This window comes from Delphinapterus leucas, chromosome 5, assembly GCF_059928025.1.
Source record: "Delphinapterus leucas isolate spDelLeu-1000000601 "Yukka" chromosome 5, BTC_Dleu_Yukka2, whole genome shotgun sequence".
Lineage (NCBI taxonomy): Eukaryota > Metazoa > Chordata > Mammalia > Artiodactyla > Monodontidae > Delphinapterus > Delphinapterus leucas.
In genome coordinates, this window is record NC_143133.1 from 91,257,222 (window position 1) to 91,274,748 (window position 17,527).

The following is a 17,527-nucleotide window of genomic DNA, read 5'->3' on the forward strand; positions in this document are numbered from 1 at the left end:
GATGATCTACATAAAGGTTATCATTACAGATGAGAATGATGAGGTCCTGAGGAAGGCAGCAGAAGCAGTGGAGAGAGGAGGGCTGCGTACCTTGGTACTTAGAGGGAGAAACAGTACGGCAAAGGTGCCACAGGGAGGAATAATGAGAACACGGTGTTCTGGAAGGGCCAGGGAGAAAGTTTGAAGGGGACGGAGTGGTTAGCAGTGCTGACACTGAAGTGGGATGCTGGGGGACACTGAGGAGAGGCAGCTGGTTTTGGCAATTGAGGCGGAGAAGTTTGGACAAGTGTGAACTCCAAAGCCTGCCTGTAGGGGTTAATAAATGCAAGTGGAGAAAGAGGCAGGGGATGAAAGGGCAGCAGAAGACTCTTTGGGGACGTCCAGTGTCAGAGGCAGTGAGAAGGTGGGAGTTCAGGTCACCAGGATGAGGGACCACACAACTATATAACTCTCAGTCCTTCATCATAGCCTGGAGGCATTTCCCCATCCTTACTGAATCTTTGGGGTTTTTTTTTTGCGGTACGCGGGCCTCTCACTGCTGTGGCCTCTCCCATTGCGGAGCCCAGGCTCCGGACGCGCAGGCTCAGCGGCCATGGCTCACGGGCCAGGCCGCTCCGCGGCGCGTGGGATCTTCCCGGACCGGGGCACGAACCCGCGTCCCCTGCATCCGCAGGCGGACTCTCAACCACTGCGCCACCAGGGAAGCCCCTTAATGAATCTTTGAAATCATTCAAAAGTCACTTCTATCCCAGAAGCAGATGAGAGAATGAAGGGGCGCTCTTCCCTGGGTCAGTTCTCTGGCCTCATAGCTGAGTTTCTACTAGCGAACAGCACCTTACCTGCACCATTATGTGATCTGAAGGGATGACCCAAAGGAAAATCCTCAGGCATTCAGCCCTCGAAAGGGAATGCAAAACACAAAGCAGCCCCTTATGATGGAAAAAGTCCAGAAAAGTGAAGCTGACTTCAGTGAGATTTTGTAGTTTTCTCCGTTTTTCCAGCTCCAAGAGCCTCTTACTGCCAGTTTGAGGTTTTTTAAAAAGCCTCCTATCAATCAAGGGCAGAGTCTTAGCACCATGGAGAGCCTCACACTTGGCCTACACCTGTCACCAGGAAGTTAGGAACCCCCAGCTCATGTGATCTGTTACAGGCAAAGTTACCTGAGGACGTCCGACTGACGCTCCCAAAAGCTCACTTCAGAGAAGTTGAACTGACTTACACTGAATGAGACAAAACACAAACAGTACAAAGGATTTCTAATAAGAATGATTTTATTCACTTTCCTAGTCCCCGAACCACCACCTTTGCACCAAAGCCAACTTTGGGACATTGAGCCTTGGAGGTTGTTTATTTATTTATACAGTGGTTTCAGTGATGCTTTATTTTCTCTCCCCCATTATTTGTTTTTCCCTCCACCTTAGGTGGGATACAGGTCCCAGTTACCTATAGAATATGGTTCCAGATTTTTGTTTTGGTTTGATATAATTTAGATCTTCTTACATTCTTTGTATCCTGTTTAGTTTTGGACATGTGGGTGAGTAGACTGGTGAGTTTTCATGGGCTCACTCCTGTACTTGATGTCAAAATAATCCTTTGCTTTCCCTAGACATTTCGTCTTTGTGAATTTGCCATTTAAAGGGTAGCTATGTCACAATGAACTCATCTGGTATTGTACAATACCGGTTTGCAGAACTGTAGTTCTTGTGCTCATTGCTACCCTCTTTTCCTGGAGTCAGTTGTTGCTTGAATGTCAATAAAATGGCACTCTCTCAGCAAGGGAACATTCTTGATTCCTGAGGCAGGGAACGAAGCCAGGCACTTGTACATTTGTTTTCAAATGAACTGGTTCTTATGTTGTAAATATTTAACTATTCACCATGGTACTCCTACCGAAGTTTCCATTAGGTTTTCAGCTAATTCCATTTCCCACAGGCAGATAAAGATGCTCTAGTTTTCCAGAACCCTCTTTAAGCAAATAGAGATTATATTTCAGGGAGTCTGGTTTGAGAAGGAACAAAAACATGGGACCTGGAAGGCATATGTTTCCTATGGTGGGGGCAAGGAGGCCTTGGAGAACTAAGTCTGCCAGCAAAGAATGGATGCAATGGTGAATCTTATTGATGACTGAATATTTTTATCATTCCCTGTGTTGTCTTTGCTTAAATTGTGGGTAGCGATGGCTAAAAGCAGAGGAGTATTTCCTTCTCAGTTTATGGTTTTGAGAATCAGAATCAGATGGAGGGCCATTAGCTATTAAAGCTACTGAAGAGGGCCAGGTGATCTTATCTCTCTAATGAAAATGACTCGACTCAGCTGCCCTAACCTCACCCGAGTCTGGGTTCCTGAACAAATTTCTCACTGGCATTTGTTCTCAGGAAGAAACTCCAGGAAAGCATTAGGCAGAAGATTTTGATTTACAGTTCACCTTTGTTTACTCTCTTAGCGCTATATTTGTTTATTTTAGGGGAAAGAGCTCCCTGTAAGATATATTTTTTGCTTTTGTCTTCTTTTATGACCCAAGTTTGGGATATTTTGCCTTCAAGAAATATATTTTGGTTTGTTTCTCTTCTTCCCCTTTGCTCTTCTTTCCTCCCTTTTCTACACCATGTATCTCCTGCTTTCCCAAGTCTGAGGACAGCAAGGCAAGAAGTCTGAACCCAAGTCTGAACGTCTAACCTTATCACTCAGTGCACCACCCTTCAGAATGTCTGATGGCACTTGGACTGCAAATGACTGCTAAGGTCAAAGACCATAAGCATGAATCAAACTGGAAACATTAACTTGCAGAGCCAGTCTGTCTGTCTGGTCACTTAGCAGTTTATAAAACTTAACTCCTAGCTAGAGAGCTTATTGACGGGGGTGACGGGGGCGGTGGAGTGGGCCCAAGGAAAGCACTGGGCCCCGGCTCAGAACTGCTCACGTACAATGTAGTCCACACGACGACCTGGACCGTTTCAAGGACTTAGCAAGAACATTCTACATTTTCCCATCCAACTGACACAAATATTTCCTTTACTTTTTAAAATATTTATTTATGTTATTTTTGGCTGCATGGGGTCTTCACTGCATCCTGCCGGCTCAGTTGCCCTGCAGCATGTGGGATCTTAGTTCCCCAACCAGGGATCAGAACCTGCGTCCCCTGCATTGGAAGGCAGATTCTTAACCACTGGACCACCAGGGAAGTCACCACAAATATTTCTTTTAAGAAAGATGGTATTTTAAAAATTATTATTCAGTTGAACATTTCTTAAATAAAGGCCTTTTTTCCTGATAACTGACAAGCGGGATACCAAACTATGGTCTTCAAACTTATGCTTCAAAATCTTTTTCTGCATCTTTCCTGTTTAGCTTCAGATCTGCACGAAACACAAAGTGTTTTTCAGCAGTGTTAGCTGGTAGTATGAAACCGAAAGAACACTCTTGGAATTTGAAATAAGAGATCTTGGTAGCGGGGGGAAGGGAGCAAATAAGTTCCCTGCACCGCAGATGTACCTTAACTGAGGATTCTGCGTTTTCTTTCTAGAGTAGAGAGAGTTTAGGTCCAGTTCTGAGAGAAACTCTTGTTTAGTTTTGTTCTGCTTTTAATTCCCAGAATGTTAATATTTGTAATTCATGTACATGGATTTTAAATTTAGCTTATGTCCGTTTTCCTAATCAAATATTTTTTGAATATCCATTTATGTAGGAGAGAAATGGACATTCTAAAAGAGTTATTCGGTAGTCTTAACACGTAAATAAAATTACTATAAAACCTTCACACTTCCCCCTTATTTCTCATGAAAATGCCAGAGTGATAAACACTTGCGGGAGATGCTCTGCATTCAGACATCTCGGCAGGCTGTGCTGCTACCCTCTCGTCCGGGCCCACCTATCTGTGATCAGTTTTGTGCGTCCAGATAGAGGCTTTCTGCTGGATGCTGCGCCTGCCCTTGATCTTGTGGCTTTGACACTGAAGCACCGTCGTCTGCAAAAGACAGTATATTACGGCTCCAAGGTTCACTCGGCTGCCCGCTTTGCTGCTGTAACCTCATTCTTGGAAAGCTTCTGGGTTTCCTGGGAGATGAAGCACGAGCCACGTTTGCTCCAGCCTAACTCACTTCGGAAGGCTTGTTATTCAGGTTTGCAAGAGAGGATGTGGGGCATGAGAATTCCCAGCAAGGGCCATTTCCACTACATGTTAAAATTTGGTGCCCTGCGTCCCTCATCCGTCACATTTTTATAAAAGGTGGTTACCTGGTGTTTCTTAAGTTCAGCTGTGCTTGAAGAAGCCAGACAGAAATGAGAACAAAGTGTCTGACATCGAATCCGTGTATTAAAAGCACATCTGGACTAATATGGAGTAAACACATATGTTCAGACATGCCTCAAATCCTTCCTGGATTTAATAATAATATCGAACATTGGAAAATTTGTTTGAATTAAAGCCAGGTGAGAGTTGGCATATTTGTAAAAAAGGTTGAGGTAGTCTGTAATGGATTTTAATAGTTTTCTGAGTTGAAAGGAATAATAGTATATGATTTATAATTTTTCCCCTTATGACCTCTTGTCCCCTCCCTAACCTCAGTACAATGATACTACATATTACATCCTCATGTGCAAAGCTGATATGTAAGCCTTGCTCAGTAATTCAGGCATCCTTGAATTGTATAAGGAGAGCAGAAATAGTTTAATGGGACTTCCCTGGTGGCGCAGTGATTGAGAATCCGCCTGCCAATGCAGGGGACACGGGTTCGAGCCCTGGTCCGGGAGGATCGCACATGCCACGGAGCAACTAAGCCCGTGCACCACAACTACTGAGCCCGCGCACCACAACTACTGAGCCCGCGCGCCACAACTACTGAGGCCTGTGCGCCTAGAGCCCGTGCTCTGCAACAAGTGAAGCCACCACAATGAGAAGCCCACTCGCCGCAACTAGAGAAAGCCTGTGTGCAGCAATGAAGAGCCAACGCAGCCAAAAATAAAATAAAATTTTTAAAAAAGAAATAGTTTAATGTCACACTCCTAGTTTATTCATTGCCTTTGGGATACAGTTCCTGTGTTAAATGAGATGATCAGCCAAATCCTTGCCTCCCCAGGAGACCAAAATAATTTCCAAACTACAGTGGCAGTATGGTTACAGTTTCAGTTCCATGCACCCCAAAGTAAGTTCTAATAGGTGCTATCAAACATATGGTTTAAAACTTCCTGATGAAAAACTATAGGCCTTAAATTTTTCATTTTCAAATAAAACAAAACCCAAATAACCCCAAATAGCTAGCTACTTGTTTATGCAGCTATGCCAAGATGAAATACAAGAGGACATTCTTCTTTGGGGGACCTGAGGCAAATCTTTCCATTTTCAACAGTGATGACCTCTCTCTCCCCCTCCTCCCTTTCCTTCTGTCTATCCCAGCCGTCTCCAACCTTTTTGGCACAGGGACGGTGAGGGGGGCGCGGGACAGTTCAGGCAATAACAAGCGATGTTCCGGGAAGCAGCAGAGGAAGCTTCGCTCTCTCACCCGCCGCTCACCTACTGTGCGGCCCGGTTCCTAACCGGTCAGTGGCCCGGGGGGGGGGGGGACCCCTGGTCTGTCCTCTCTTGAATAACTTAAAGTCCTAATTGCTCCACATTGCCTTCAGGATAAAAGTCAAGATTTATACACAGTATGCAAGGTTTTCTTCTCCAGCCTCGTACCTGACCAGGGCCCAGGCCCTGCTTCCTTTCCTGCTTCACACTCCAGTCCACTTCCAGTGCCTGAGCATACCATGCTTTCTCTCTCCCCCTACCTTGGCACACGTTACTTCTCTAGAATGCTCGTCCTTCCCTCCCTAAAGCTGGTGAGTATTCTCATAATATCGTATCTTTCTTTACCCCATAACCAACTACATGGTATCGTACACTTATTTATCTTTAGACTTTAAGCAACTTGGGAGCAAGGGCTGTGTCCCTTTGGTTTACCATTGTACCTCTCGGAGCCTAGCACAGTGCCTGGCATAGGGTAGGTGGTCACTAAATCTTTGTTGAAGGCTCCGTTGAGTCTGGGTGTCACTCAGCTTGCTTTACCGTTGACCTTTCATTTTATTAATGAAGGAAGTGGAACAGAGGGGCAGAGTGTACCTAGGAATGTTTCATAACTGTGTAGGAGGGATGGCGTTATATAAACTTCAGACTGGGACTTCCCTGGTGGTCCAGTGGTTAAGACTGCACTCCCAACGCAGGGGGCCTGGGTTTGATCCCTGGTCAAGGAACTAGATCCTGCATGACATGTGCCACAGCTAAAGACTCTGCATTGCTGCAGTGAAGGTCCCGCATGCCACAACTAAGACCCAGCGCAGCCAAATAAATAAATAAATAACTATTTTTAAAAAAAATAAACTTCAGACTAAAGCGTAGGAGAGCTGTAACGAGGAAGCAGGTAGGGCCATTTCATCAGGCTAACCCTCAATCACGTAAGCTGCAATGCTAGGAAATCCAAAGAAAGAAAAATCACTCCCTCCAAGTGAACGGTGATTCTAGTGATAAAAATGATCATGGGATTTTCCATCTCTAGGTTGAGATTATTTTAAAATTTGCCTCATCTTTAGTGAGAAAGGATCATCCGCTACCTTAAAAGTAAACCTACTTGTCTGAACATTAATTGTTGGTATTTAAATAAGTTGAGTTTCACAAATGCTGCTTGTTGCTGCATTTCCACTAAAAAAGGTGACTTAAAACTGTTCTTCCTTAAACTGATCCTTCTTAAATACGTATATACCCACTGTCTGTCTCAGATACTGCTTACCATTCATCTCCAAGTTGCACTAACGATAAAAATGTCTGATAACAGGGTTTGCGGTTAAGGAATGGCAATTAAGAAATGGTTGGAATTTAGAAATATAATCTTAATTTAACCTGGGAAGAATTACCTAAAGTAGCTTCCATTTATGTCAGGCATTTTATATGCAACATCTGATCATGTCAACCGTCCTTATAGGTAGATAGTACTGTCCCTCTTTACAGATGAAGAAATTAAAGCTCAGAAAGGTGAAACGCCTTGATTCCAAGATCACATGGTACATGACAGATCTGGGATTTGAAATTTGATTGGTCTGCCCCAAATCCCCTGTTCTCATTATATATTTTTGCTTTATAATAAGAGCACCATTGTTTTCCCAGGCATTGGATGTTTGCCCATATCACTGTAAAATACTGTCTTTTGTATGTACCATGATGACACAGTGGCTGACAGTGGCCACCAAGAGCAGCATTGTCTCATCATTCTTGAATTTGTAATCACAGTGTTTGTAGAACTTCGGGATTTTAATTCAGACTATCGGGAGTCTGTCCAAAAAGCTCAAATGATTAGTCATTGCCAGGTTGATGAGTCTATGATTGTGTTTCCTAGAACTCTATAGACATGTCACAGTATATAAGCCATGTTTGTCCATGTTATACTATTTATTATTATTTGTTAGGTTCACACCACTTTGGAGGATGCTGGCGTGGACTTTTTCTCTAATGACTTTCTCCCAACTTCCTGACTAGTCCCAGGAGGTAAATCAAGGAGCTTCTGGAGAGCAGCTTGCAGTGGGGAGAGGCTCAGGTTCATGTAAATCTTAAGAACAGTCTAAAACCTGGGGCCTGAGTCAGACCCTCCAGAATAAGATACAACCCAATAGCCATGTGTTCAGGGACTTGTGGCTGAATTAGTTCTAATGTGTTAAAAAAACAAAAACAAAACCTTAAGTTTCAGGTTTTACAGTTATGCCAGCGAGACCTCCACCAGTCACACATCCCCTCCAGTGTAGTGTTCTCCATTGTTTGCATTCTGTACCTGATGATGGCGGTAACAAGGATTTAGGGAGAATACCTGTTTCAAGCTCTCTGAAGGTCAACTGCCAAGAAAATCAGCAATTCCTAAGATTTTCATAGCCTGTGATTATCATAAATGTATGGGAATATACATTCCTCTGCTTTGCAAAAGTCTTACTGTTTCTTTTCGTTAACAAAGGTAATTCAGAAGATGGGGTATTGATTCCAACCTATAGAAGCTGTAAATATTCGAACCAAGTGAATTACTATAATTTGACACTGGCAACTCCCCTTTGATGGGAATCTCCTTTCAAATGATTTCACTTCCTTTCTCTGTATTGGATTACCAGACGGGCCTTTTGGAATTACGACTCCTGCGTTATGATACTTGGGCAAACAGGTCTATACGAAAAGGTATTGAAAATATAGGTATGGGGCTTCCCTGGTGGCGCAGTGGTTGAGAGTCCGCCTGCCGATGCAGGGGACACGGGTTCGTGCCCCAGTCCGGGAAGATCCCACGTGCCGCGGAGCGGCTGGGCCCGTGAGCCATGGCCGCTGAGCCTGCGCGTCCGGAGCCTGTGCTCCGCCACGGGAGAGGCCACAGCAGTGAGAGGCCCAAGTACCACAAAAAAAAAAAAAAGAAAAAATAGGTATGATTTACCCAAAGAAATGTATAAATGGCTTTAAAAAATTTTAGAAGGTGAGATATAAAAAAATTGTAGAGTTAAAGTTGATGTGAGGAGGAAAGGAAAGGAGAAAGGAAGCCTAGATCTTACATTAGCACGATATTTGGCTTCTTTTTCAGTATTAGCAAATTAATTGATTATGGATCACTGGTTTTTTTTTTTCCTGTTTCTGAAATCCACAGTTCAATGGAGGAAATAGGCTTAAAATCCAAGAAAGCAAGGATTGTCATTATGCGCCGTTGTGGTTCAGTGAACAGGTTGGATCTTAAGAGAGATAAGTAAACCGTGCTAAGTAAACCTTAGACAAGCTTTTCTAGGAAGTGGGTGCAGTAAGGGCACAGACATTGGGATACTCCTAACCCGTGGTGATACTCATTCTTCATTTCACTCAACATGTATTTACTGAGTGTCCATTTGTGGCAGGCACAAAACATACCAGAAACCTTGCCTTTATTGAGATTATACTTAGAGCAGGAGTATAGGCAGTAAACATTAAACATAATGCTTAACTATATTATAAAGAATGTTAAATGATTAGTGCATGGGGAGAAAATGGATCCGAAATTCTAGGGTAGGGAGGAGGGAAGCGGGTTGTAATTTTAAAGGGGGAGATCAGGGTTGGCCTCAATGCAAAAGTGACATTTGAAGGCGGAGTGGGAGGTAGTCATGGGGACGCTGAGCAAAGGGAATTTTCTGTGCACAGGCCCTTAGGAAGGAGCATGCTTGGTGTGTTTGAGAAATAACAAGGTGGCCACTGTGGCTGGAGCAGAGTTGGGGGTGAGGGAGAACAGTAATAGATCAGGTGAAGAAGTGATGGTAGGTGGGGTGGAGTAGAGCACACGAGGACTTGCAGACCATCGCTAAGAACTTTAGGGAAATAAGGAAACCTTGCAGGGTTTTTTTGTGTGTGTTTGGTACTCGGGGCTCTCACTGCTGTGGCCTCTCCCACTGCGGAGCACAGGCTCCGGACGCGCAGGTTCAGCGGCCATGGCTCACGGGCCAGGCCGCTCCGCGGCATGTGGGATCCTCCCGGACCGGAGCACGAACCCGCGTCACCTGCATCGGCAGGTGGACTCTCAACCATTGCGCCACCAGGGAAGCCCCCTTGCAGGGTTTTGAGCGGAGAATTGACATGATTTGAGTCGTGTTCCAAAAGAATCACTCTGGTTGTGAAAAGACTGGGGATGAGAGGCAGGGGCAAAAGGAATGCCAGTGAGGAGGCTTGGCAATAATCCAGGGACAAGATGATACTGGGGCCTGGATGACGGCAGGGGAAATGGTGAGATGCTGTTGGATTCTGCATTTATTTTGCAGGTTGACATAACAGGATCTTCTGGAAGATTAGATGTGGAGGGAGAGAAAGAAAGGAGTAAAGGTTTCAGGCTTGAGCACCAGATGGATGGTATTGCCATCAACCGAGATGGAGAAGGTGACAAGTTGAACAGGCTTTGGGGAGAGATTTGAAACATTTTTAATTAAAAAAAACCTATTGACATCAGATGAAGATGTTGACTAGGTGGTTGGGTATATGAATCTGGTGTCTAGAATTGGGAGCTGGGCTGAAGATAGAAATTTTGGGGTCTTTGGTGAAAGTATGGGTCTTTTTTTTTTTTAAGGTTTATTTTATTATTTATTTATTTAATTTATTTTTGGCTGTGTCGGGTCTTAGTTGCGACACGTGGGATCTTTGTTGAGGCATGCGGGACCTTTCGTTGTGGTGCGCAGGCTTCTCTCTAATTGTGGCATGCGGGTTTTCTCTCTCTAGTTGTGCCACGTAGGCTCCAGAGCACGTGGGCTCTGTAGTTTGCGGCACACAGGCTCTCTAGTTGAGGCACACGATCTCAGTAGTTGTGGTGCGTGGGCTTAGTTGCTCCATGGCATGTGGGATCTTAGTTCCCTAACCAGGGATCAAGCCCACATCCCCTGCATTGTGAGGCGGATTCTTTACCACTGGACCACCAGGGAAGTCCCTCATGTATGGGTCTTAAAAACTATAAAATATCCAATGGAAAGTCACTAATTCCTGGAAATTGCATCTGTAGAAGCTGCAGCCATGACATAGGACTCGTTCCAATCATCTGGGCTAAGTTAACCCCACCTTCTGTTGTCTTTTGACTATAGTAGCACAACATCACTCATAACCAGGTACACCAATTAATTTGTGTTGTACGTACTGGAAGCAAAACATTTCCACACCATGGACGGTTAGAGCTATTGATCATCAACTAAAGTTTCTCATTTTATGAATAACAAAGGCATGCCCAGAGAAAGTAAATGATTTGCCCAAAATCATAGTAAACGGTTACAACAGAGTCAGGAGTAAGCTGGCCTCTAGCCCAGTACTCTTCTTTACAATTTCATTAGATGGAACAGAAAAGGTGATAACAGTGAGGTAAAGTCAGAGGTCATTTCTGCCACCGAGTATTCTCTTCAGAGCACAGGCAGGGAGTGGAGCTGTCCTGTTCATGAGCTCTAGCAGCACCTGCATCCCTAAGTGTAAAAAGCCACAGAGTGAAGCTCAGCTGACTGCTCTCGAAGGGAGAGCTGGAAAGTGCCTTCTGAGTTGCTCAGGCCAGGTTTCAAATAAAACAGGGCATGATTTTTGGATTATAGGGAGCTGGGGTGCAGAAGGAATAATTTTTTTCATCTAATCAGTCACAGTAAGGTACTCTTTTCCTGTTAGGAACTAGAGGAGGAAGGAGAAGAAAGAGAATGTGGGTAACTCTGCCATCAGCTTTTGATGATTCTTGATGGTGAATTGGAGGAAAAGCCTAGAAAGGGCCAAAAGAACATAGAATTGAACGTAATTTTTATTTGATTGTGGGCTGTAGTCAGACATATACTGCACTTCAATTTACTCCTGGTTCTAGCCTTTTCTTACGTATTGGTGAATTATTTGGATTGGCTGTTGAGTTCCAGCTGGTCATTATATATAATTTGCGAACTGCTATTACACTTAAGAGATAATTCATTCATTCAACAGATATTTATAGAGTACCCACCAAACGGCAGGCATTTCCCTCTATATAGGAAATGCAGTGGTAAATAAGATAGCTGAGGTATTTGTTTTCATAGACCTTACTTCTCATGGGGTCACATAGATAATAAGTAAACAAATAAGTGAAGAGGGTAATTCCAGATAGTAATATGTGCTATGAAGAAAATAGAACAGGGTCATAAGATAGAGATTGGGGGGCTACTTTTAGGTAGGAGAGTCAGAGAAGGTCAGGTGACTTTTGAACTAAAACCTAAATAATAAGAAGGAGCCTGCCACATGGAGGTGTGGGGCATTCCAGGCAGGGGGAGAATTCAAGAGCAAGGTCCTTGAGGTGGGAACAATCTTGGGATGTTGAAGCAAATGAAAGGCCAGTATGGCTGAAGCATAGTGAACAAGGTAGGCTGGAGCCACATCCTGTAGGGCCTCATGGGCCATAGTAAGGAAATGAATTGTAGTCTAAACGTAGCATGAGGCCTCTGGAGGATTTTAGCAAAGGAACAGTATTATCAAATTTACTCCTTCGAAATAACACTGAGATTCCTTTTTAAGGACTAGCGTATATAAGGGCAAGAGTAGGAGAAGGGAGACCAATGAGGAAGCTATTACACTAATCTAAGGATGTGCTAGTAGCTTGTTCTAGGATGGTGGCAGTGGAGATGGCTGAAGTGATGAGATTTGAGACAGATTTCTGAGACAGCATCAGCTAACGTACTGATGGACTGAATAAAAGATTAAGGGAAAGAATAATGACGGTGACAGCTGGGTTTGGGGCTGTACCGCTGGGATAATGGGGCCATTAATTAAGGTGGAGAAAACTGGAAAACGGCAGGGTTGGAGGGTAGGGGTAGGGGTGTAGGGTGCCAGGGAATAGCAGAAGCAAGAGTTCCATTTCAAACATATTATTGTTGATAAGCCAATCAGATATCTGGGTAGGTAGTTGTATATAAGAGTTTGGAGTCCAGGGGAGGGTTCAGAGCTGCGGAGAGAAAGTTGAGAGTCATCCACATATAAACGGTATTTAAAGTCACAGGACCTGATTTACTTACCAGAGAGAGTGTAACTAGAGAAAAGATGTGAAGACCAATCCCTGGGGTGTAGCGACCTTGAGAGGAGGAAGACCCAGCAAAGGCAACTGAGAAGCAACTGTCAGTGAGTTGGGGGAGGGAGGCAAAACCCAGAAGGGTGTGGTGTCATGGAAGAAAAGAAAAGAAAGTGTTTGTTCAGGAGGGAACAGTCACGTGTGTTGAATGCTCCTGCTGAGGGATCCCGTGAGATGGTCACAAACCACTGACCTTGGCAAATACAGAATGATGTGACTCTGACAGGAGCAGTTGCAAAGGAGTGATAGGGATGAAAGCTGGAATGCAGTGGGTTGAAGAGAGAACAGGTGATGATAAAATGACGACAAGGGCAGGGAGTGTATTAGCATGGATGGTTTCTATCACCATTTTAGCTAGGGATTTGGTAATGAGGTAGGACCATTACCAAGATTGCTAGAACGTCTCCTAATCTTAGGTTTTAGAATGGCGAATTAAAACTAATATACGTTCCTAGGAAATTTGATCTACTGTGTCTACTTGGGGGGATTAAGCTTTCAAGGAGTCACCCTGATGTTTATCCTCCGAATCATCCTTTGACACTAGTTCCTTGGGTCTGTTTCCTGTAACGGAACCCAAGTAGAACATAAGGCAGCATATATGGAGCACTTAGTGTGCTGTTTAGAGCTGTAATAACTCATTTAATCCTAACCTCACATGGTAGGGACTGTCATAATCCCTTTATATAAGGTCACACTACATTCTATAAAATCTAGGTAATTAACTTATCACTGAAATCTTGCAGCACAGTTTGTACTTAATTGGGAAATGCTTGTATTTTAGCAAAATTTTAAATGTTGTCTCTCTCCTTCTCACCCAAATACCAAAAACCATGCTTACATGGCAGTTTGAGTTTGGGACTCAGGCAGTCTGGGAACTCCAGGAACATCCTCTTCAACCAACGTCCTTTATCTCAAGGCATATGGAAAGGAGTTTCCAGAAAGTAAAAGCAGGTGACATTTGACTAAACCAGTGTTGGTATAAAACCACATAAAAGTTATAATGCATAAAAGTTGGGCTAGAAATGAAAGAGGATGCTATTGCTAGAATTAATGAATAGTCAAGGGTTTGGAATTGTCACGAAAAGAGTCTAAAAGGGAACATGGACTGTCAATTCTACTTTTGTTTTAGCATGTGCATGTGTGTGTGTGTGTTAACATAGTTTAATACATCTCTATTAAAGTCACATCACCATCAACATTTTTTCCTGCTTATATAATAATACACAGTTGTTTCTTAAAAACTCAGAAAATGGGACCTCCCTGGTGGCGCAGTGGTTAAGAATCCACCTGCCAATGCAGGGAACGTGGGTTCGAGCCCTGGTCTGGGAAGATCCCACATGCCATGGAACAACTAACCCCATGCACCACAACTACTGAGCCTGCGCTCTAGAGCCCGCAAGCCACAACTACTGAGCCCGCATGCCACAACTACTGAAGCCTGCATGCCTAGAGCCCGTGCTCCGCAACAAGAGAAGCCACCGCAGTGAGAAGCCCGCACACTGCAACGAAGAGTAGACCCCGCTCACCGCAGCTAGAGAAAGCCCTGGGGCAGCACCAATACCCAACGCAGCCAAAAAATAAAACAATAAAAATAAATAACATAAACATTAAAAAAAAAAAACTCAGGCTTTGAAGAACAAGTGAACACACATATGAAATATGGTTGGAGATTGTCTTTAATCATTTTGGAATTTGAGAACGCTTTCTCTTTTTGCCACACTGCAGATGAAGAGCTTAGAATTTGATAAATTATAAACCTAATGAGGCTTCTAACTCCTCTAGCCAGTCCTTAGCTGCCAGGAAATGATCATTGTTACTTAATTATAAGATGAAACTAAACATTGAGAAATGTTGAAAGTGATCTGATTGGCCAATATTCCAAGGACTAATTCCACAGGCATGCCTTCTACATACCAATTAAAGATGCATCACCCATAATGCTGCATGCCATTGACTGTATTCTATGTTGTCATTTTCAGATTCGAACAACAAAAACAATTCCAGTCTAGGGCACCTCCAATGACTGCTAGGTTGTTCTAATTTAGAGGAAAAGCACTCCTCCTATGGGCTGATTACTCCTCACTTTGACCACACCCAAGAGTCTGTCTTAAAGATAATAAAAGCAACCAATCAATCGATCATCCAATTTAGCTGTCGGGTAGAAAAATACCAAAGAGCTTTCCAAAGGAAAGTTTAGATGTGTGACATTTCATTTGGATTTTGAGGGGCAATTCATAACTGTCTACCTGTTTAACCCCAACCATTAGGAACCCAAGGGGAAACAATTTGGTAATTATTTAATGGACATCCTGTGTAGCTTTTTTCACAGAAAGTATGTGTAGAGACTCAGAAGCAGGCTTTTACTTCATCCCTGAAATTACTACTAATTTAAAGTCACTTTTCCTAATGTGCCTAGCCATCCCATTTGCCTATAATTTCCCAAGAACTATAGTCTTTGAATTCACTCCTGGATGGGAGGAAAGATAGTTCTGCATGATATACAATTTTATTTAAGTAACCAGTAGTTTTCAAAAGAAAGAAGATATTACACTGCTTTTCTGAACGGGCATCCTATGTCATGGAAAGATGGGCCTGGAAGGGTTGAACCCAAACACTTACACATGCACTAGATAGAGAAAGCCTCTCTGTCTTGCATTGTTTTTCTAGGTCTAACGAAAACATGAGGATTGAGGGCTTGGCCTCAGCCTGGTAATGTAGTCAGGAACGGAACCTTGGTAGCAAAAAATCAGGATAACAGAAGAATCATTATGTTTAGGGGAAGGAAAGATCTCCAAAAAAAGAGAGACTATTCTGAATAACTCAGGCTCCTTTTCTCTTTTTCTTGTGTGAAATTCAATGTTTCCTTTCTCCTTGTAGCCTCTACAGAGGGTGATGTCATTCTGAGAAGAAGCTTATGCTCAGGGGCTTTAGAAGCTGAGGCAGCCTCACAGTCACTGGCTCCCCTGACCAATGAGAGACTTGCTAAAGGAGAAACAAACTATGAAGGTAGAAAATTCTGCCCTGAATGACGAATCTCTGTATTCTAAGGGTGATTCCGAGCTTTAGAGGTTGTGGGAATGTCCTCAGTCAGAAGTGAGACAAAACCCTTTCAGTTGTTTGCACTCGGGAAACACCCTCATTATGAGGCCTAGGGATAATGAGTCAAAGCCAAGGACTGGACCTTGCTAAGTCTGTGGGTACTGTTGAGCCTTGAAAGGAGTATGCAAGGTTCTGGGTTCAGCGCCTCTTCTATAATGCCTTTCCCCTCCCAGGTCTCCAGGTCAGGTATGGCAGGACTTAATGACTCCGAATCTCTGCAATGAGTGGCATCCGGATAGCCCAGGGGAACTAGGCAACACCACCCAACCTGCACTGGGATTGGAGGTTGGGTGGAGTGACTGGGAGTCGAACACCTAAGAGGCTGTCTTCTTGTGAACGTCAGAGAAAGCTTTGGCCAAGCCTGTTAGGTGAGTCAACAAGAGGCTTCATGCTCTACTTTTGTCTAGCCTAATTTTGCAAATTTTACAAATCTAATTTATAGATTTGTCTAGCCTAGCCTAATCTATACGGAATGTATAGAAACTTCAGAAACGAATTGTCTGATACTGCACGTTTATATCTACCCCTAAAAAGAGAGGTTGGTCGGTTGATGGCTTACTAGTTATTTTCCGTGCTTGGGTTGCCTTTATACTCTTTGCAAAAGTGTTAAAGAAATCAAAAATACTTTTAGTCAAAATCTTCTTTCAAGGGACGTAGTTAAAGCTTAATTGTCTAGCATACAGCGTGACCAGGCCAAATGGGTTTGACACTTTAAATACCATGAGTCATCCATGAAGACCCTTCTCATTTTCCTGAGTCATCATCTACAAAACTTTAAAATGACCTTGAGGAATAAGGTGACATGGCTGAATCTTTTTTTAAAACAAGTTTAAAAAGATAGACATGAAATGATCCCTTCAAATCTGTGCTTCCCTTGCAGTCTGATCATAGGAATGGGTCCCCATGGTTCAGATCAAGAGAGATGGTATATTTACTACTTCTGAAGACTCTATAGCTTTTACCTACCCAAAAAGTGACCTAACCTCTTGAGGAAGGGGGACATTAGGTCATGAGTGACATAGACCCACCCAGAACTCCCATGGACCTAGGAGCCCTTGCCTCTGTAGAAACTGGAATGGGCTCTAGGGGAAGAGGGGGAGGGCAAGAGAATAACCATCGCCCACATATTTATAAGGCAGTACCCTTGCAGCAACCAGAGCCAGATCTTTGAGGGGGGTTTCAGAAACTACCTTAACTTGGGTCTCAAAGAACTGCTCACACCTTTGGCAGAAGGTTCTGGTTATAGGGAGGGAGACATTCTAAACAGAAGCCCATAGCCCTGTACTGAGTACCTAATAAATCCATGTGTGATTCCATGGTCCCTACTCTTGAGGGGTGTGCATTTTGTTGAAGAGCCCCTGGAATCACCAAGCCCCCGGGGGGAAATGAATGTTTCTCTGAGGAGTACTTGGGGGAGGGGTCCTCTGGTTTGTTTCCCACCTGCTGGCCATTTGCCCTGGTCCAGCTCATTTCCTTTTCACGCCCACGCAGAGACTATTACTGCAAACTGGTGTTGAGGCAAGGTGGCCGAGAGGTGTTCCTGCAGGGGGAGTGCTGTAGTTTTACAACCAGTGCCAGCTCTGAGTGGGTGGTGAGTAAGAGCCTCTTCCTCTTCCCTCTGGGCTGTCCTCCCCTCCCATACCAGTCTTGCTGCTGGGCTGTTTCGGATATGGTGCTAAGCAAGGGCAGCTGCCTGGCTCTGATGTTACCCGGGCTTGGGACCCCAAAGTTGAGAAGGCAGCAAAATCCGTAAGTGAGGGCGGCGTTGGCCTGTGTTTCCTATTAGCCAGTGTTCCTGCATGAGGGCTTCTGGGGAGAGGTGGTGGATGCGAAGGCAGTAATACAGCAGAAGTTACTCTTCCTTCTTCCATTAG

At 43.9% G+C, this 17,527-nt stretch overlaps 1 protein-coding gene across 9 annotated transcripts in view; it reads left to right on the forward strand.

Moving 5' to 3' along the window:
• The window catches only part of SHROOM3 (shroom family member 3), a 163,444-nt gene that overhangs the window by 30,201 nt on the left and 115,716 nt on the right, over positions 1–17,527 (forward strand). For 3 of the 9 annotated variants that reach the window (XM_022599496.3, XM_022599497.2, XM_089912079.1), the window contains exon 1: positions 14,922–17,402. The exons of 1 other annotated variant lie outside the window; for it this stretch is intronic. In XM_022599496.3, the coding sequence (XP_022455204.2) occupies positions 17,323–17,402 (80 nt within the window). In that variant the 5' untranslated portion in view covers positions 14,922–17,322. Of the gene's footprint in view, positions 1–14,920; positions 17,403–17,527 lie in introns of those variants that run through there. 5 more of the 9 variants (XM_089912073.1, XM_089912081.1, XM_089912075.1 and 2 more) reach the window with 5 other exon arrangements.